General features: G+C 33.6%; 1 protein-coding gene across 3 annotated transcripts in view; it reads left to right on the top strand.

Moving 5' to 3' along the window:
* The window catches only part of sl (small wing phospholipase C gamma 1), a 36,590-nt gene extending 17,963 nt beyond the window's left edge, over positions 1-18,627 (top strand). For 2 of the 3 annotated variants that reach the window (XM_019843769.2, XM_011149926.3), the window contains exons 10-18: positions 1,770-1,951; positions 11,809-11,986; positions 12,088-12,153; positions 12,224-12,415; positions 14,577-14,801; positions 14,875-15,081; positions 16,350-16,731; positions 16,798-16,937; positions 18,385-18,627. In XM_019843769.2, coding sequence (XP_019699328.1) covers positions 1,770-1,951; positions 11,809-11,986; positions 12,088-12,153; positions 12,224-12,415; positions 14,577-14,801; positions 14,875-15,081; positions 16,350-16,731; positions 16,798-16,937; positions 18,385-18,498 — 1,686 coding nt within the window. In that variant the 3' untranslated portion in view covers positions 18,499-18,627. Of the gene's footprint in view, positions 1-1,769; positions 1,952-11,808; positions 11,987-12,087; positions 12,154-12,223; positions 12,416-14,576; positions 14,802-14,874; positions 15,082-16,349; positions 16,732-16,797; positions 16,938-17,331; positions 17,565-18,384 lie in introns of all 3 variants that reach the window. The other variant, XR_002162991.2, reaches the window with a different exon arrangement.
* Positions 18,628-21,752: the final 3,125 nt, after the last annotated feature.

Genomic DNA, 21,752 nt, shown 5'->3' with positions numbered 1-21,752 from the left:
TCACGTTCACTCAAGGTCAATCTAATGACATCATCTTATGTCCCTCGAACCAAATAACTTTTGTCTGAAACATTTCTTTCTAAAATGCATAGTTTATGAAACATTCGACCGTTTCCAGACTTTTGGTACACCATGTATACAGGGTGTCCCATTTTAATGTCCCAACCCAAATAACTCTTCAGTATTAAAGTTTCAAAGAAAATTAAAGTTTCAAGGAGTATTAAAGTTTCAAGGAAAATGATCTGAATAAAAGTTGTAGGGATTTAAGTGAACTACCTTATGATGATTTTGACTTTGATCTTTATTCTCAAAGTCATTTGAAGATCAACTTGCGTTTTTTAAATGGGAACCCTTATTTTTTATTACACTATTTTTTTATACGTTAATTTGAACAACTTTTGTCTAAAAAATTTTTTTATTTGTCTAATAGTTTTTGAGATATTTGAGGAAACTTGATAACTTTTTCAATATTTAACTTACGATATCTCGCTAATTATTTGTCGGAAGAAAAAGCGGTACTAGACTTTTTTGCTTTATTTAGTCTCAAGAATATATTGTTACAATAGCGCCTTGATTTTTGTTAATCTGATGATTTTGAAATTTCCAAAAATCAGTAAGTTAACAAAGGTCAAGGCGCTATTGTAAGAATATATTCTTGAGACTAAATAAAGCAGGAAAGTCTAGTACCACTTTTTCTTCCGACAAATAATTAGCGAGATATCGTAAGTCAAATATTGAAAAAGTTATCAAGTTTTCTTCAAATATCTAAAAAAAAATTAGACAAATAAAAAAATGTTTTAGACAAAAGTTGTTCAAATTAACTAGTAGAAAAAAACAGTGTAATAAAAATAAGAGTTCCCATTTAAAAAACGCAAGTTAAACTTCTAATGATCTTAAAAATGGAGGTTAAGGTCAAATGGAAGTCAACGTCATCATTAGGTAGCTCACTTAAATTCCTACAACTTTTATTGATATTATTTTCCTTGAAACTTCAATACTGAAGAGTTATTTGGGGTGGGACACCCTGTATACAGGGTGGCCCACGTAAAGTGTGACATTCAAAAACTCTAAAAATATTTGTTGTATCAAAAAATTGTTCATGAGAAAGTGTTATGTATTTGAGAGATCTTTCTATACTATACAGGGTGTCCAGTAATTAGCTGCCAACCCGAAGTGTGAAGGTAGATTGGGTTAAGACAAACATAAAAGTCCTATACTGTTTTGCAAGATTCGTAATAATTATCGAGTTATGAATGACAGAAATCTGGGAGGAGTAGAAGCGCGCCGACATAGATGATTGGAGAAGTGTTGCAGTTGCTCAGGTCATAGCCAGTCGACTCAGCAGCTGTTGGCGGCGTGCGGCGAGACGTAGGTACGGCGAGATAAGACACCAATACCGGCGCGTTGTCCTTCCCCTCACTGCGCATCGGCAACAGTTTCTGGATCAATCCGGCGCGCTCCCACTCCTTAAATTTCTGTCATTATTAACTCGATAATTATTGCGAATCCCGCAAAACGGTATGGGACTTTTATGTTTGTGTTAATCCAATCTACCTTCCAATCTACTTCGAGTTGGCAGCTAATAACCGGCCACCTTATATCACATTCTCTCGAAATCTTATAATATATTCTAAAACTTTTTTTAGATAATTTCTTTTTTTGAGTATTTGTTCCGAAATATTAGTCTATAAAAGTTTATATGCACTATTTGTATATTATTCGCAGAAAATATATGTTTAGGAAATATAACGAATGTTCTTAATATATAGGAGTTTCTAATCACCTTACAAGAGCCAGTGCCTCAACCAAATAAACACGAGGAAAAGGAATGGTGGCATCCTGCATGTACTCGAACTGCAGCAGAAGAGATGTTAAAACGGATACCTACAGATGGTGCATTCTTAGTAAGACCTAGTGAAAGAGAAAGTAATTGCTATGCAATTTCATTTAGGTAAGATATTCTAAAGTGCCTTGTGTATTTGTTTTCATTATATATATTTTATGTATGTTATCATATAGCTTATATACAGGGTGAGGAAAAAATATCGGAACACCTGAGTAATTTTGAAGGATCAAGTTTTCAAGAAAAATGTCTTACAAGGAACATCCGCGAAGTGTGTGTTTCCGATTTTGATGAAATTTGGAATAGCCAAAAATAAAAGGTCCGTATTTTTTTATCGGCAATGGCGCAGGTATAAGGGGTGAAACACCCTCTCAAAATTTCGTCTCTTTTATGCTATCTCGATAACTATTGCAGATAGAAAAAACTTTTTAAACAAAAGTTGTATTTTGGAAGTTTTTTATGAGAAATAAAATACGCGTGGTTAGACTTCCGTTTACGGCGACAAAGGATTGTGAGTTAGGAGTGACAGGGCAGGAATTATACACGAGGGTTTCGGTGGGAAATTGGAGAGTGTGGAGGAGAGGGGAAGGGCGCAGGGTGTGATGGAAAGGTAGTAGGGACAAGGGAGAATAAGAGTTGGAGAAGGAGAGGGGGAAGAATAGTGATAGGGGGGTTGAAGGAGTGAGCGGGCAGATAAGGTTAGGGAACAGGGACAGTGTGGAAGACAGAGAGGGACAAGTGAGTGAAAGAGGTGGCGCGGACTGGTGACAAAAAGGGGAACTAAGAGAGAGAAGCGGAGAATTTAAAGAAAAGTAAGGCAAAAGTTGAGGGGGAAGGGAGGGAAGGGTGAGAGGATGGAGGAGGAAAGGAGGAGGAGAGGGAGGAAGGGGAGGAGCAGAGGGAGGAAGGTAGGATGGAAAGAAGGATGGGAAGACCGACAAATGCGGAAAGGCTAAGAAGGGACAGTACAAGTAGCATGGGAAGTGAGGAAGCTACATAGAGTTAATGTGGGAGGGGGAAAGGAAGACAAGAAAAGGAGAAAGAGAGGAGGGGGAAGAGGAAAGAGTTGTGAAAAAGAATACAAAGATAGGAAGTCGACAGGAGAGGGTGGCAGAGGGGGGAGAAGAGGGATGGAGGAAGAGAAAGGGGAAGAAGGGAAGGAAGGATGGATAAAAGAAGGAGAGGTGAAAGTAACGGTGTGGAAATTAATGGAGGAAGTAAGAGGTTTTAAGGAGGAAGTGAAGAGGGTGGGGGAGAGGAGAGAAAGAGAGATCAGGGAACTAAGAGAGGAACTGAGAAAGGAGAGAGAAGAGAGGAGGAGTGAAAGGAACGGGAGAGGAGAGGGGGGAGGGGGAGGAAAAGATAAAGAAAATAGAGGAATAGTTGAGGAGTTGGAAGGAATGGGAGGGGGAAAGGGGGAAGGTAGGAGGATTAGGGGAGAAGGAGAGAGAAAAGATAAGGGAATTGGAGATAAGGATAGATAAAAAGGAAAGGGAAGAGAGGAGAAGGAATGTAGTGGTAAAGGGGGTGGAGATAGGGGAGAAAGGAGTGGAGGAGGGAGTGAAGGAGATATGGCGGAAATTGAAGTTGGAGGTGGAAATGAGAGAAGCGAAGATAGGGAAGGGGGAGAAAAAGGGGATGGGATGGTACTAGTGAAATTAGGTAGTGTAAAGGAGGAGAGGAAAGTGATGGAGGCGAAGAAGAAGCTGAGAGGAAGAAGGGAGAGGATAGAAGATGATTTAACGGTAGAAGAGAGGAAGACAAAATGGAGGATAGAGAGAGTGGCAGAAGTAGAGAGAAAGAAGGGCAAGAATGTGCAGGTGCAGGTGCAGATAGGGTATATGAAGATGTGGGAGAATGCAGAGATGGGACGAAGTAAGAGAGAAGTGGTTGGAGATGAAGGGGAACTGGGGTAGGGTGAGGCGAAGGGAGAGGGGAGACAGAGGGGGAGGAGAGAGAGAGGAGTTGAGAAGGGGGAGAGGAGGGAAGAGAAGAGGGAAAGGTGAGAAAGGTATATAAGGTGGCTTTTGGAACGTGGCGGGACTAAGGAGTAAAGATAGATATATATGTATATTATATACACACAGGACATTATGTATATTAGCCCTTATAAAAAAAGATCCTCAATTTTGGTTAACACTCAAAGAACGCTTAACTTTGGGGTGTTAAACACCGATAAAAAACGCTCAACTTGGAGTGTTATACACCGAATAAACGCTTAATTTTGGACGTTATACACCGGAAAAACACTTAAATTGGGTGTGATTTCGGGTCGTTAATTGAAGGTTACAGCCAAATGAGGGTTAACGCTCAACGAAAACCCTCAAAATAACACCCAAGAAAACTCAAAATAACACCCAAATATTCACATTCACATTTGTTACTCTATATTTCTTATCCATGCATACACAAATACCTATATATGCCCAAAAGACGTTTTAGAAATAGGATATCTCTAAAATGTTTTTCGGACATTGTATATGTATATGTATAAGCTATATTATCATTTAAACAAAAAATCATAATGACTTCAAAATGAGTAACAAAAGACTATAAAAACTCACTTTGCAATCATGATTAGATAATTTTCTTGTCATTTTGACGTCATTTTGACGTCACTTTGATGTTATTGTAACTTTGTTTTAATGTACAGTTCTAAACGTCACCATAATATCATTTCAATATCAAAAAAACATCACCAAACCATTACGGAAACTATATCGAATGACATCATCCTGATTTGTCTTAAAATTATTTTTTTTTATATCATAATTATATTATTATTATTTTTTGTTCTACCTGGGTGAGCGAGGAGCATCTTGGAGATTAAAATCTCCGCAACGAAATTTCGCAAACCACTTCCGACATACACTTTCGCTTACGGCATTCTCTCCCCACATAGCACCGCAATATTGCAGGAATATTACAGAAATGTTGCAGGAATATTACTAAAATATTGCATAAATATGACAACAATATTGTAGAAATATTTAATGTCCTAGGCATAAGTCTCGCAGAGATATTGCGGGAATATTGTAGGAATATTGTCACAATATCACAGGACTATTGCCACAATGTTGTTGAAATATCGCCACAATGTTGCAGGAATACCTATGAAATATAGCCACAATACTGCAGAAAAATTGCAAAATATTGCCGAAATATTACTGCAATCGTGCAGGAATGTTGCTACAATATTTCTTAAATGTTGCTGCAATATTGCAGGAATATTACTGAAATATTGCATAAATATCACAGCAATATTGCAAAAATACTTAATGTCCTAGGCATAAATCTCGCAAAAATATCTCAAGCGTGGTCTACAATGGCAGTAAGCAGTAAGAAGTAAGTGTAAGCGGTAAGAAATAAACCAATCACAGTCGATTATGACAAAAATAATCAACTGTGGTTGGTCCATTTCTTACCGTTCACGCTTTCTTCTTATTGCTTACGGCCATTGTAGACCACGCTTTAGAAACACTGCGTTAAATAAAAAAATGTTTCAGACAAAAGTTGTTTGACTTGAAGGGGGACATAAGACAGCGATAGCATTTTGTTAATAGATGGTGCCACTTTTAAGATATTCACTGACCATCAATTTTTATAAATGAAAATTCCAACTTTTTATTATATCTTCTTTTTCTACCAATTAATTTGAAAAACTTTTGTCTGAAACATTTTTTATTTGCTTAATATTTTTTGAGATATTTAAGGAAAACTTTGTAACTTTTCCAACATTTATCTTACGATATCTCGCTAACTATTCGTCGACAAAAAAATACTATTAGACTTTTTTACTTTATTTAATATCAAGAATATATTAATAGTGCCCTAACTTTTGTTAATTTAATAATTTTGAAATTTCCAAAGGTCGATAAGTTAACAAAAGTTAGGGCGCTATTATAATAATATATTCTTGATAGTAAGTAAAGTAAAAAAAGTCTAACACTATTTTTTCTTTCGACGAATAGTTAGCGAGATATCGTAAGTTAAATGTTGAAAAAGTTACCAAGTTTTCCTTAAATATCTCAAAAAATATTAACCAAATAAAAAAATGTTTCAGACAAAAGTTGTTCAAATTAATTGGTAGAAAAAGAAGATATAATAAAAAATTGGGATTTTCATTTATAAAAATTGATGGTCAGTGAATATCTTGAAAGTGGCATCATCTATTAACAAAATGCTATCGCTGTCTTATGTCCCCCTTCAAGTCAAACAACTTTTGTCTGAAACATTTTTTTATTTAACGCAGTGTTTCTGAGATATTTGTAATGTGACATTAAAATGGGACACTCTGTATATAAATTGTTTCACACTGCAGTATTGCGGCGATAATCAGAAATATTACGTGGCGGTCTGTCATGCTGGAATACAGCGGCAATATTCCTGTGATATTGCAATGAGATTTATCATCGCGCAATAATGTTGTAATATTGCCACTATGTTGTCATACGATAGTCACATTGTAACATTGCAGTAATATTCTAGTGATATTGTAATATTCCAGTGATATTGTCTGATATATCGCTCATCTATTAAGTCAAAATGCAAATATTTTCGGTAATCATAGCTTCAGAATAATAAATTTTATAAGATTTGTAAGATGCTATAAACCATAATTGCTAAAAAGTTTTTATTAAAATCAGTATCTTATCATTATCATTTTTATAATAAAAATATAGATGTAATATTAACGTATATATATATATAGAAGACAATTTTCAATAATAGAAATATAAATATAATGATAGCATAAAGAATAATGTTTATAGAAGTTCTCAATAAGAACTTTTCGCAAATCGAAAAAATTTTATGTCTTATTCAGTAAAGGATTTTGAAACTGAGTACAGCTACCGTCAATAGCGTGACTATAAACTTTGAGCTAACAGATATTAAAGAAATCGCTAATAATCCTTTTCGGGAATAATTTTTTTAAGTTTTCGGGTAAGCTTTTTACAATTTGACCATTTAGATCTAAACAAAACGGCGTATTTTCTTCAGTCTGTCTTTTATGAAAATCATTGATTTCTTAAAAAAAATTGTTACTTTATACCGGAAACTACAAAGATCGCGTTATTAACATTTGTACCTTAAAAATATGTGGATAGTTTTTTTTCAAAATTTTTTTTCAATATGACGGACTCAACATTGCAGCCGAAATCACAAATTTCATCTTATATCAATTTTTCTAACGTTTTTTCATTTTATAATGCTGATTTATTCAATCTGTCTGATATATCACTCCGCAACATTGTTATAATATTCCTGCGATATTGTAGATCAATATATCACATTGAAGTATTACTGCGATACTCAGAAATATTACATAGTGGTCTATCATGCTGGAATATAGCGGCAATATTCCTATGATATTGCTATGAGATTTATCATCGCGCAATATTGTTGTAATATTGTCACTATGTTGCCATATAATAGTCACGTTGTAACATGCAGTAATATTTCACTGATATTGTAATCTGATATATCATTTTGCAATATTGTTATAATATTTCTGCGATATTGTAGATTGATATATCACATTGAAGTATTACTGCGATAATCAGAAATATTATGTAGCGGTCTATCATGCTAGAATATAGCGGCAATATTCCTATGATATTGCAATGAGATTTATCATCGCGCAATATTGTTGTAATATTGTCACTATGTTGCCATACGATAGTCACATTGTAACATTGCAGTAATATTCCAGTGATGTAATCTGATATATCACTCTGTAATATTGTGATAATATTGCTGGAATATTATATAATAATCTTGTGATTTGTAATATTGCTACGATATTATAATATTGCTCCAATTGCTGCAATATTGCAGTGCTGTGTGAGTCCGTACACGGCGTATATCTTTTTGTGAGTTTGCGATGCGTTTTTGCCTTTTCGGAAATAAAAAAGCGAAATGCACCGAAACGTTTTTTCCTTCTATGTTCAAAATATAATTAAACTTCATATACGTCATGGATCTCGATGAATACTTTCTTAAAATGTCGGCATAAGTTTCAGCTTTCACTTAATGTACGACACTTAATATGTTTGACACATGTGCGAGCGGAAGAACAACTGCGAACGACATCTGTCGGAATTTCGCTACGGAATTATGCATAGATCCAATAATTTTTAGGTTATGTATATAGAAGGTTATTCAAATGACAATCCACTGTATTGCAACTTTCAAGCCTTATAACTTAACAAGTACTTAACGTAAAATAACTTATAGTGTTTTGGAAAACTCTCGACATGAGCTATAAGAAAAATGTTATGAATAATGTAATAAAAAATAAGAGTTCCATTTAAAAAATTGGAGGTGACCTTCAGAGGACTATCCAAGGTCAAATCAATGGCACCATCTTATGTCCCCCTTCGAGCCAAACAACTTTTATTTGAAATATTTTTGTCTACTGGGTTTAGCTTTCGAGATATTGAGCTGGATCATTAAAAATGGGACATTCTGTATAATGTATACTTATAGTAATTACAGAACATTACAACCTTTCTTATCAAAAATTAAAACAATGCACCAACATTCGATATGGGATGAATATCAGTGTAAGTTATGTTTCAAAATTACTGATAATGGAGTATTATAATGGTTAACCCAAAAAAAAAATAATTTGAAATAAATTCAAAGAAGTCTAAATAAAAAGTTTTAATTACTAAATCTAAAAAAAATCTTTTGAAAAATATCTTAAATATTTTTTTTCATCAATATGGTTTCTTTCAAGGAAATAGAGTATTTATTTTTAAAAATGCTATTGTAAAAATATAATATTTTAATGAAACAATTCAAAATCAAACAAGTAAGAATATTAAACCAAAGAAATTCTTCTGTGTGTGAGTTTTGTATAATATACAAGCGTTCTTAAACGTTTAAATAGTATAAGTGCAGATATCCCCACGAAAACAGGAACATTGTATCCACGTGAAATCCATGTGGTTTTGTGGATTTCACGTGAATGCAACGCGCGTTCCACGTGGATTCGATGTACCTTTTTATGGGAATATACATATCAGGATGCATTATGAACGTCAATATAAATGGGCAATATGGTCTGCTTAAGCGCGATGAAGGCATTAAAAATGCAGAAAAACACAGAACTACACAACAAAGTATCCATAAAAAAGCAGACCGAAATTTCTGGTTGATTAGCCTCCCACCATTTCTTTTATTTGTTACTGTTCCGCTTTGCTATTTCTTTCTCTATCGGAATGCACCCTTATTCGCAATAGAAAGTATTTGCAGCTTTTAATGGCTTGCATGAATAATTGTATTATATAACATCAATTTAATATGAACGTAATTATTGTTATATAACGTGTTACATTACTATTATATTATTATTATTATGTTATCTCCAGGTTATAACAAAACAATGTAATAGATATATAACAATTATATTACAATTATATAACCTCAATATAACTAGAATATAACATATGTTATATTACATGTTACTCCTATGTTATATAACAGTTATATTCTGTGTTTGCTGGGTATATATGTATATATATATATATATATATATATACCCATATATATATATATATATACGATATATATATATATATTGACCATTTGACAAATAAACTATATATATATATATATATATATGATATATATATAGTTTATTTGTCAAATTTATATAATATATAAAATAAATAAATATATATTTATATACGTGAATTTCTTATTAATAAGACGACATTAATAAATGACGTGATAGGAGGGAGGGGTTAGCTGTGATGTGATATTAAAATCACGTAGGGGAAGAGGTAAAAAAATACCGAATAATATATCAATGTGATTAACGGACGATCCCATATTATAAGTATACAATAAGCACAGTAGCGCATATCTTACAAGTTTCCGCCGCGTTTTGTTTTTTTAATATAAAAAAGCATAATACCTTCTGTCCGGAAACTAACGAAACTTTTGATTAAAATACATAAGAATTTACCCATACAGCACAGCACCGTTGCAGCAACATTGCAGGAACGTTGTTTTGCAAGATTGCAACATTGCAGAAACGATGCGAAATGTTGCTGCAATGTTGCTGCAATCTTGCAGCAAAGGTAAAATGTCCGCTTGCATCAATATTGCAATGAAATATTGCAATAAATTTGCAGTGTAACATTGCAGCAACATTTGTAGTATAATTTGTATACAATAATGCTTTATATATACAGGGTGTCTTAAAAATACCGGAACCCCCGGATAACTTTGCAGGATCAAGTTTTTATGAAAGACTTTAAATATAAATGTTGTAGAAAATCGAGTAACGGACTTGACGGTGACTTTGAATTTTCGGCAATAAATTATCTATGCTATAATTATTTTGAGCAGTGTATGAAGTAATTTCATAATCAGTTCATACCCCACCATTATCTACGTGCTCTTTCCATCTGTACAGCTTCCTCTGATGTTTAATTTTTACGAATCGACGTTGCACTGTTTCCAAACTTCTTTTTTTTTCTTTCCAAAGTTGTACTGCTTTTTTCTTATATTCAAGATGCACAAAATCCCTTGATTCTTTATCGTCTTGGACAAACACAAGAAAGATCTCAGACTTTTGGATTCAAGTTTTCATTACGGATAATATTACATGATTATTAGAGTAGAAGCGAGTTATTAATTATACGCTACCCAGATAACACAAGATATGCTATTTTATGTCCATTTTACGTCCGCACGTTCATGAACGTGAAATGGACGTTCATCGTATATCCAATTTTGGATTCATCAAATGTCCATATTAGGACATCCATAGAATGTCCAATGTTGGACGTCAATAGTCATTGTCCAAAAATTTTTATAGTGAATTTGATTGCTTGCACTAAGTGTGCCTTAAGGCTTGTTTAGATTTCGTTCGTATATATATACAGGGTACTAAATTTCAAACGTAACAGGTAAAAAATCTCGAAAATTATGAAAGATATTAAAAAAGCTAAAACACATGTTCCATAATTTCGAAGGGGAAAGAGAATGGCATTATTAGTTTTTTATTTGGAAGGCATTTTCAAGGTCAGTTGAAGGCCAACTTAATTTTAGAAAATAGAAGGCCCAATTTTTTATTATATCTTCTTTTTTTTACCAATTAATTTTAACAACTTGTGTCTGAAATATTTTTTATTTGCCTAATATTTTTTGAAAAATTTAAGGAAAACTTGGTAACTTTTTCAACATTTAACTTACGATATCTCGCTAACTATTCGTCGAAAGAAAAAAATAGTATTAGACTTTTTTACTTTATTTACTATCAAGAATATATTACTATAATATTGCCCTAACTTTTGTTAATTTAATAATTTTGAAATTTCCAAAGGTCGAGTTATAACTATTTATGTTTTCAGACTGGGTTTTGAGTAATAGATGACAGATGATTTAAAATAAGTATTATTTTCTGTTATATATACAGATATATACAGTACACTGAAAGATTGTTATTTCCTTAATATATTTTGGAACATAAGCAAATGATCCTTTAAGAAAGCTTATTTCAAAAACGTCTTATTCTTAAGGGATAAATTCTTTCATTAGACTATTTGACTTACGTTCCAAACGCATTAGAGAAATAAAATTTTGTAATTAAATTTTATATATTGATATAAAAATAAATAATATTTTTTGCATTTCAGAATTTTATTGTTGTTGATAAACCTTTCCTTTAGGTATTTTTGAATGTTTATTTTGCTAATAATTACGAATAGTAATTGAGAATGATGTCCATTTTAGATTCTTGGTTTGGGTATTCTATGGACGTCTAGAATTGTGAAAAACGGATGTCCTATGAATGTCCTATGAACGTCTGTCGAATTTTTTTGGACGTCTTATGGACGTCCCGAAGTCCAAATTCGAACGTCCACTGGACGTCTGTTGGACGTCTGTGTGTTATCTGGGTATATAATCTACTTTTTATATTGACATTAAATTGCATTCTATTATTACAGAGCAGAAAAGAAAATAAAGCACTGTAAAATAAAACTCGAAGGAAGACTCTATACCACTGGAACTGTACAATTTGAGAGTTTAGTCGAATTAGTCAATTATTATGAACGGCATACATTGTATAAAAAGATTAAATTAAGTCATCCTGTCAATCAAGATATTATTAGAAGAATGGGACTGGTACACACTTAATTTTTAATAAGTTTATGATCATAAATATATACATATACGTTTAAAAATATTAGACAAATTGATTATAATTTATTGTGTTCTTTATTTAGGATAATGATGATGGATCTGTTTATGGTATCCCAGGATATATGGATCCTACAAGCTTCACATCAAAGGTATATAAGATTGTACTAATAACAATTAAAATATTCAGTAAAACCATTTTTGTAATTTTTGTAATTATAGGTTACAGTTAAGGCTATTTATGATTATAAAGCGAGAAGAGACGATGAATTGACATTAGTCAAGCATGCTATAATTACTAATGTCAATCCACAAAGTGGAGGTTGGTGGAGAGGTGATTATGGTGGCAAAAGACAACACTGGTTTCCTGCTAATTATGTAGAACAAATTGATCAACAAGAAAATCAGGGTGATGTAAGTCTTCAATTCCATTTGTAAAAGCGAAACAGAAATGTCAGTAAAAACTTGAATCACAAGTTTTCAGCGAGAAATTGCACAGAGAAATTCAGCACACCAAGTGTGCTGAAGCCATTTCGAGTGTTATTTTTGAGGAATATCTTCTTATTTAAAAATGACATGCAAGAATTCTCAGTATGTCATTTCTCGCCTATGATCTCACAATTCTAATATAGCCACGTCGAATACCCAGAGGCCTTAAAAGAAGTATTAAGAAACGTCATGAAAAAGTGATTATTTTATGAGATTTTATATTTTATATAAAAAAATATTAGGATGTGTAATGTAAAATTTTCCATGAAGTATTAATGTGCAAAATATTATATCAATATTTTTATACGTAGCGTAACAAATAGAATCTATTCTTTTAAAGAAGAAACAATGTTTTTAAAATATTTAAAGCGATTATGACGTAATTTTAAGTTTAATGACATAACTCATGATCAAAATTGTAACTTTGAATGTTTCTTGGAACCTAATAATCTTTATTTAAAGCTCTTTCAGAGAATATTTAGTTTTTTTTTAGAAAGAATGATTTATCACTTAACCCTGTATATGCTGACAGTACTTAAATGAATCATTCAATATGAATGTTTATGTTTTTGAACTTTTTTTCTGTCTTATCCTACATTCTTGTTGGTATTTACAAGTACTACCTTAAAATTGAATTATTAAATTATAAAATTTATTTGTTTTTCTTTATATTTATAATAAATAAGAAATAAATATAAAAGCTATATAATTATATAAAAATTTAATAAGATTTTAGGTAAATTAATTCAGGATATAAAAGATTAAAGTAATTGTAAGTAAAGGAACGCGATATGCCGATTCTAACTCAAAATGACGCTGTCAGCTTCGATAATCCTTTGATAGCTGACAGCTGATTATTGGCGACAATTATGTGATAGCTGATAATAGATAATAGGGTGATGAGGTCAGCTGGAAGGACGAAAATAAAAAATAAGCCAGGACTGAGCCAGAAACGAACCCAAGTCTTTCAATCTTAGTTGATGGGCTATACAGGCCCATCAACTAAGCTACTGTAGATTTTTAGTAGGAAAAACACAGTAAAGCCTCTGGAACTGACTATCAAACCAGTATTAAATTACTATCGAATCACTATTAAATAATTATCAAAGGTCTATCATACTATATTATTTTGTCATAGTTGTAATTATACTTGGTCGTAATAGGAATTGTAATTGACAGATAAATAAAGTACTTTATTGCAGTTTGATATTTATTAGAAAGTCTATATGATATGGTATGATAGACATTTGATTAGACATTTGATTTGAGTAGTTTGGTAAACGTTTGATAATGTTTTAATATAGTACGATAACCGACGTAATCGCTTTCGCAAAAAATCTACAAGCGGGGATATTTTCCTCTTCCGTCCAGTATTGTAAGAAACTAGTAACTAGTAACAGAAGCTTCACTGTCTGTTCTACTAAACATCTATGATGACCTTGTTAGTAGAATTGTTATAGCAACCGAAAGACCTGGGTTCGATTCTAGCTCGGGTTTGGTCCTAGTCATAGACATAGCATATCTAAACTGCGCGTTCTGCCAAATTTCAAGGATGGGGGTAGACTTCATATAAAAAAGAATGCACCTTGTTTTGTCTATGCGTGCTCTCTCGTATGGAAGGAGAATAAGGGAGGCAGTTGCTAACCTGTACGACAGTATAATGATTATACCTGTACATATCTCGGGGTAAGCCAAAGGCACGGTGATCTAGGTTGATAACTATATCGGGAAAAAAATAAAACAACAGAGGCTGTATTGTCGTACAAGTTAGCAACTGCCTCCTCTATTCCTTTTCCATCGAGAATGTGCGAAACAGAATGCACAGATAAAACAGAATGCATCCTTCTTTACGTGAGCTCTACCTCCACTCCTCGAATATGCAGTCTAAGTATATTATGTCTATGGTACTAGCTTATTTTTTAGTTTTGCTTCCCTACCTTGCAGCTGACCTTCTCCTCATTATCAGCTGCTAAATAATTGTCGCCAACTGTCAGCTGTCAAAGAACTGTCGAAACTGATGACATAATTAAAATTATAAAGCTCTTTTACTATTATATCTATCCGAATAATATTTTATATTTTTTAGTCAGCAGATTCTATGATGCTCGGTAGTTTGCAAAAAGGTTCGTTAGATATAATGGGTGCTGTAGTTGAATTAACGGTTTGTCAAGAAAGATCTGGTTTGGAATGGATTTTAAGGATACAAAATCCTAGTATGTGTACAGTATTTGAAATTGCGACACCTTCAAAGGATACTGCATTGGAATGGATGACCAGTATCAAAGAGACTGCACAAAATGCAAGTGTTAGGGTAACTATTTTATATAAAATTATGATATTGTTTGAAATAAATATATGATATGCATTATGAATATTTTCTACAGGAAAGTCAGCATAAAGAAATGGAAAGAACATGGAGAATAGCCAAGGAAATGTCTAATCTTATTGTATATTTTAGATCAGTTGCATTTAACATAGAGAAGTTAAGGACTAAAGGATTTACATTCAATGAAATGAGTAGTTTCCCTGAAACAAAAGCTGAGAAATTAATGTGTCAACAAGAAAACAAATTTTTTATAAAATACCATCAGGTATATATATATATATACGTATGTAAATTGTTCGCACGCCGACAACTACTGTCACTAATGAGGGAACGAAGCGTGTGCGTGCGCGCGTGTGCGTGTGTATGTGTGTGTGAATGATAAAAAATAAATGAAATGTTCGAAATGATGAAAATAACTAATGCATTTGAAAATATTAGGGAAAATCCGGAAATGCTACAAAGAATTCGAGGCTTTTTAGAAAGAAGGCTTAGAGCCTGCATTCATGCAGAAGAAGGTTATTTCGATCATTTCATATAATTTTTACATTTACACACACACACACACACACACACACGGCAGAGAAGGTTTGGAGTCACTAAATACCATAGAAGTGACAAATTATGGGATCCTAATCTCTGTCAACGAATGCTAAGTGAGCTATACCTCTTCGTGATGTATCCTGGGTAGTGCTAAAGCAGCCCGCAACTTTTATTTGACTTTAATTATGTTTTGAAACTCATAAAAACCATCTCATGTTTCAATCTTGATAAAAAAATTCGAAAGCATGCCAATTTCAAATTTTAACATAAAAATGGCGATAACTCGAAAACAATATATTTTTGTACCAATTTTCTTTCTTGATTCCCTATTCATCTCCCGAATGATTTACCTCGACTTACGGTACACCCTGTATATTTTTATATATTTATAATATTAAATTAAAAGTAGTATAAATGAAAAAGGAAGAAAAAAATATATCTTATAGCAGTTAGAATCGAACTCGTATTAATAACTCACTCATCAAGTGACTAGCTTGTTTCACCTTGTGGCTTTTGATAAGCGCCCGTTTGAATACTCTATTTCACGCGGAGTCTAACCGCTTCAACTTTGTTATTGAATAAATTCAAAATTATCAGGCGTATGAATAAAAGGTAAAGCACGGGTCAAATATTTTTTGTTTTTTGACTTATCTACAAAATTTCAGCCAAAACGATGATTTACACTTCATATAAAGTTCCTTTGTAAGAGCCAGTTGCATCTCAACCATTTTTTATTAATTCGCGAAACGAATGGTCTACGAATTTGTCTTATACCGTTGCGCGCTCTGATCCGCTAATTTTTTATTAATACCTTGGAATTTCATGTGATAAATGAAATGACAGAAGTTCTCGCGCTCATGTTGACATGCTTTTAACAGTTCTTTCACGCACGGTTTTGGATATCTTGCTTCATATATCCTATATATAGTATATAAAATAGCATATAAAATTAAATAACAGAACATATAATTAATAAAATTCTATTGTTTATAGATTCAATTTAGTAGGGTTTATCCAAAGGGACAGCGTATTGATTCATCTAATTATAATCCTGTACCAATGTGGAATTCTGGTTGTCAGATGGTAGCTTTGAATTATCAGACTGGAGATAAATCAATGCAATTAAATCAAGCTAAATTCAAAGAAAATGGCAATTGTGGTTATTTATTAAAACCAGAATTCATGTTCGGACATGACTTTAATCCATATGATAAAAATGTATTACACGAAGTTAATTCACTTAAAATTAATTTGAAAATTATTGGAGCCAGACATTTAATGAAATCAGGAAGAGGTACTGTCAGTCCATCTATCGAAGTCGAAATTGTGGGTGCAGATTTTGATTCAGGAATAAAACTGACAACTAAAACTATATGTAAGTGCTTTTGTTTTAAATATCAGTTTTATCATTAATTATGACTAAACATTATAATTTTTACAGCGGATAATGGATTTAATCCAATGTGGAACGAAACATGCGAATTTGAGATATTTAATCCATATTTTGCCCTCATAAGATTTTTAGTGCAAGATGAAGATATGTTTGGTGACAATAACTTTATAGGACAAGCTACTTACCCAGTAAGTATCTAATTGTTGTACGTAACAGGAAACATCTCTATGTGTGTGTATATGTGCGTACTGTGTGCGTGCACGTGTGAGCACACACATGTATACAAATATTCTGCACGATATTATAATTTTAAGTAAGAAACTTTTGAAGTTAATGAAATAGAAACGTTTGATATAGGAATATAGAATGTAAAACCAAGTCCAGTTATTGCGGAGAAGATAATGAAATAACGGAATAAATAATGTTTACAAACTTTTATTCTACATATACATTATAACATATACAGGGTGTCTGGTAATTAGCTGCCAACCCGAAATGTGAAAGTAGATTAGGTTAAGCTGAAAAGAAAAGTAAAATATAATTTTGCAAAAATCGCAATAATTATCGAGTTATTAATGACAGAAATCTGACGAGTGAACGTGCACCGAGATGGATGATTGGAGGAGCGTCGTAGCCTTTCGGACCATACTGTGACCCAGTTGACCTATGGTTTACTGTTAGCGGCGTGCGGTGAGATAACACAACGAATAGCGGCACGTTGTCCAAAGGATTGCCACGCACCGACACCAGTTGTTGGATCGACTGGACCGCGCTGTGGTCCGAGCGGCTGCAACGTTTCTCCAATCATCTACAAGGTGAGGAAAAAAGATGGAAACCCTTAAAAATCTCGAAAGATATGTTTTACAGAAAAGTGTTTAAGACAAAAGTTATAAGACTCAAAACGATGTATTTACTTATCAGTTTGACCTTGAGTGGCATTATTAAGGTCAGGTCAAGGTCAACTTATTTTTTTTAAACAGAAACCCCCATTTCTTATTATATCATCTTTTTCTATTAATTAATTTGAACAACTTTCGTCTGAAACATTTTTTTATTTACTTAATATGTTTTAAGATATTTAAGGAAAACTTGGTGACTTTTTTAATACTTAACTTACGATATCTCGCTAATTATTTGTCAGAAGAAAAAATGGTACTAGACTTTTTTACTGTATTTGGTCTCAAGAACATATTGTTACAATAGTTCCCTAATTTTTTATTGACTTTTGGAAATTTATTGACTTGGAAATTTCAAAATCATCAAATTAACAAAAGTCAGGGTGCTATTGTAACAATATATTCTTGAGACCAAGTAGAATAAAACAGTCTAATAGCATATTTTCTTCCGACAAATAGTTGGCGAGATATTGCAAGTTAAATATTGAAAAAGTTTCCGTTCTTAATCCAATCTACCTTCATACTTTAGGTTGGCACTTAATTACCGGACACCTTATATATGAATGTCACACACACGCACGCGCACACACACACACACACACACACACACACACACACACACACACACACACACAATACAAGATATATGTATACATATACTTTATATATGAACATCTAATATAACATTAAACATGTTTATTAATATAATTCTTCTTAATTAAATTTCATATTGTTTCAGGTACGATGTTTAAGAACAGGATATAGGAGTGTCCCTTTAAAGAATATGTATAGTGAAGATCTTGAGCTGGCTTCTTTATTAGTTCATATTAAAATTATGAACTCATCAGGATAATAAAACATTATACTCAAAATTATATGTACATTAATGTACAATTTCTGTTTAAATTCATGTTTTTATGTGACATTGTTTCATCTCAGAAGTACCTTTTCTCTCTTAATACAAATACAATGGATACATAAATTAACAAAAAATTTAATTAGTGTCAAAAGATGATACGGTTAATATATAGATTAATAAAATATTTAACAGAAATTAGTAAGTATTTATTTTGTTCAATTGTATTTTTGTACAATTGTAATTTTATACAATTTTGTATAATTATATAAATTGTATAATACATCATAGACCTTCTTCCTATCCTTACATATATATATGCGTACACATGCATATTCATTAATTTTTAAAATATAAACGATTAATGCTTACTAGCAGCATTGCATAGATTTTATAAATTTTGGATGATAATACACATATATATATGCACATATGTTGTAGGTCGAAATTTATGGTGAGAATAGGGTTTTTACAGGACTATATTTTGACCAAAAAACAGGCCTGTATTTCTAGCCGTTTAGGAAATATCGAAGGTTAAAGTTTTTCAACTTGTACCGTTGATATCTCCGCTTCTACTGGGAAATGAGAGACGAAATTTATAGTGAGAATAGGGTTTTTACAGGATTATAATTTGGCAAAATAATTAGGCCTGTATCTCTAGTCGTGTAGAAGATATCGAAGGTTAAAGTTTTCCAACTTGTACCGTTGATATCTCCGCTTCTATTGGGAATTGAGAGTCGAAATTTATGGTGAGCAATGGGGTTTTTACAGGGTTATATTTTGATAAAAGAATCAGGTCTGTATCTCTAGCCGTTTAGGAGACATCGAAGATTAAAGTTTTCCAACTTGTACCGCTGACATCTCCGCTTCTACTGGGAATTGAGAGTCGAAATTTATTGTGACCAATGGGGTTTTTACAGGGCTATATTTTGCTAAAAAGTCAGGCCTGTATCTCTAGCCGTTTAGGAAATATCGAAGGAAAAAGTTTTCCAACTTGTATCGTTGATATCTCCGCTTCTACTGGGAACAGAGAGTCGAAATTTATGGTGAGAATAGGGTTTTTACAGGACTGTAATTTGGCAAAATAATCAGGTCTGTATCTTTAGTCGTTTAGGAGATATCGAAGGTTAAAGTTTTCCAATTTGTACCGTTGATATCTTCGCTTCTACTGGGAGTTGAGAGTAGAAATTTATGGTGAGAATAGGGTTTTTACAGAACTATTTTAGCAAAAAAAAACAGGCCTGTATCTCTAGCCGTTTAGGAGATATCGAAGGTTAAAATTTTCCAAATTGTACCATTAGTATCTCCGCTTCTAATGGGAATTGAGAGTCGAAATTTATGGTGAGCAATGGGGTTTATACAGGGCTATATTTTGGAAAAAGAACCAGGCCTGTATCTCTAACCGTTTAGGAGATATCGAAGGTTAAAGTTTTCCAACCTTTCTCCGTTGATATCTCCGCTTCTACTGGGAGTAGAGAGTCGCCATTTACGGCAAAATGTAGGGTTTTGAGAGGACTTTAATTTGGTGCCAGAACCAGGCCTGTATCTCTAACCGTTTAGGAGATATCGAAGGTTAAAGTTTTTCAAGCTTTCTCGGTTGATATCTCCGCTTCTACTGGGAGTAGAGAGTCGTCACTTACGGCAAAATGTAGGGTTTTGAGAGGACTTTAATATGGTGCCAGAACCAGGCCTGTATCTCTAACCGTTTAGGAGATATCGAAGGTTAAAGTTTTTCAAGCTTTCTCGGTTGATATCTCCGCTTCTACTGGGAGTAGAGAGTCGTCACTTACGGCAAAATGTAGGGTTTTGAGAGGACTTTAATATGGTGCCAGAACCAGGCCTGTATCTCTAACCGTTTAGGAGATATCGAAGGTTAAAGTTTTCCAACCTTTCTCCGTTGATATCTCCGCTTCTACTGGGAGTAGAGAGACGCCATTTACGGCAAAATGTAGGGTTTTGAGAGGACTTTAATTTGGTGCCAGAACCAGGCCTGTATCTCTAACCGTTTAGGAGATATCGAAGGTTAAAGTTTTCCAAGCTTTCTCCGTCGATATCTCCGCTTCTACCGGGAGTAGAGAGTCGTCACTTACGGCAAAATGTAGGGTTTTGAGAGGACTTTAATTTGGTGCCAGAACCAGGCCTGTATCTCTAACCGTTTAGGAGATATCGAAGGTTAAAGTTTTCCAAGCTTTCTCCGTTGATATCTCCGCTTCTACTGGGAGTAGAGAGTCGTCACTTACGGCAAAATGTAGGGTTTTGAGAGGACTTTAATATGGTGCCAGAACCAGGCCTGTATCTCTAACCGTTTAGGAGATATCGAAGGTTAAACTTTTCCAAGCTTTCTCCGTTGATATCTCCGCTTCTACTGGGAGTAGAGAGTCGTCACTTACGGCAAAATGTAGGGTTTTGAGAGGACTTTAATTTGGTGCCAGAACCAGGCCTGTATCTCTAACCGTTTAGGAGATATCGAAGGTTAAAGTTTTCCAACCTTTCTCCGTTGATATCTCCGCTTCTACTGGGAGTAGAGAGACGCCATTTACGGCAAAATGTAGGGTTTTGAGAGGACTTTAATTTGGTGCCAGAACCAGGCCTGTATCTCTAACCGTTTAGGAGATATCGAAGGTTAAAGTTTTCCAAGCTTTCTCCGTCGATATCTCCGCTTCTACCGGGAGTAGAGAGTCGTCACTTACGGCAAAATGTAGGGTTTTGAGAGGACTTTAATTTGGTGCCAGAACCAGGCCTGTATCTCTAACCGTTTAGGAGATATCGAAGGTTAAAGTTTTCCAAGCTTTCTCCGTTGATATCTCCGCTTCTACTGGGAGTAGAGAGTCGTCACTTACGGCAAAATGTAGGGTTTTGAGAGGACTTTAATATGGTGCCAGAACCAGGCCTGTATCTCTAACCGTTTAGGAGATATCGAAGGTTAAACTTTTCCAAGCTTTCTCCGTTGATATCTCCGCTTCTACTGGGAGTAGAGAGTCGTCACTTACGGCAAAATGTAGGGTTTTGAGAGGACTTTAATTTGGTGCCAGAACCAGGCCTGTATCTCTAACCGTTTAGGAGATATCGAAGGTTAAAGTTTTCCAAGTTTTCTCCGTCGATATCTCCGCTTCTACTGGGAGTAGAGAGTCGTCACTTACGGCAAAATGTAGGGTTTTGAGAGGACTTTAATTTGGTGCCAGAACCAGGCCTGTATCTCTAACCGTTTAGGAGATATCGAAGGTTAAAGTTTTCCAAGTTTTCTCCGTCGA

Source organism: Harpegnathos saltator, unplaced genomic scaffold (genome assembly GCF_003227715.2).
Source record: "Harpegnathos saltator strain DR-91 unplaced genomic scaffold, Hsal_v8.6 scaffold160, whole genome shotgun sequence".
In the NCBI taxonomy this organism is placed as follows: Eukaryota; Metazoa; Arthropoda; class Insecta; order Hymenoptera; family Formicidae; genus Harpegnathos; species Harpegnathos saltator.
This window is presented reverse-complemented; position numbering and strand designations above follow the sequence as displayed.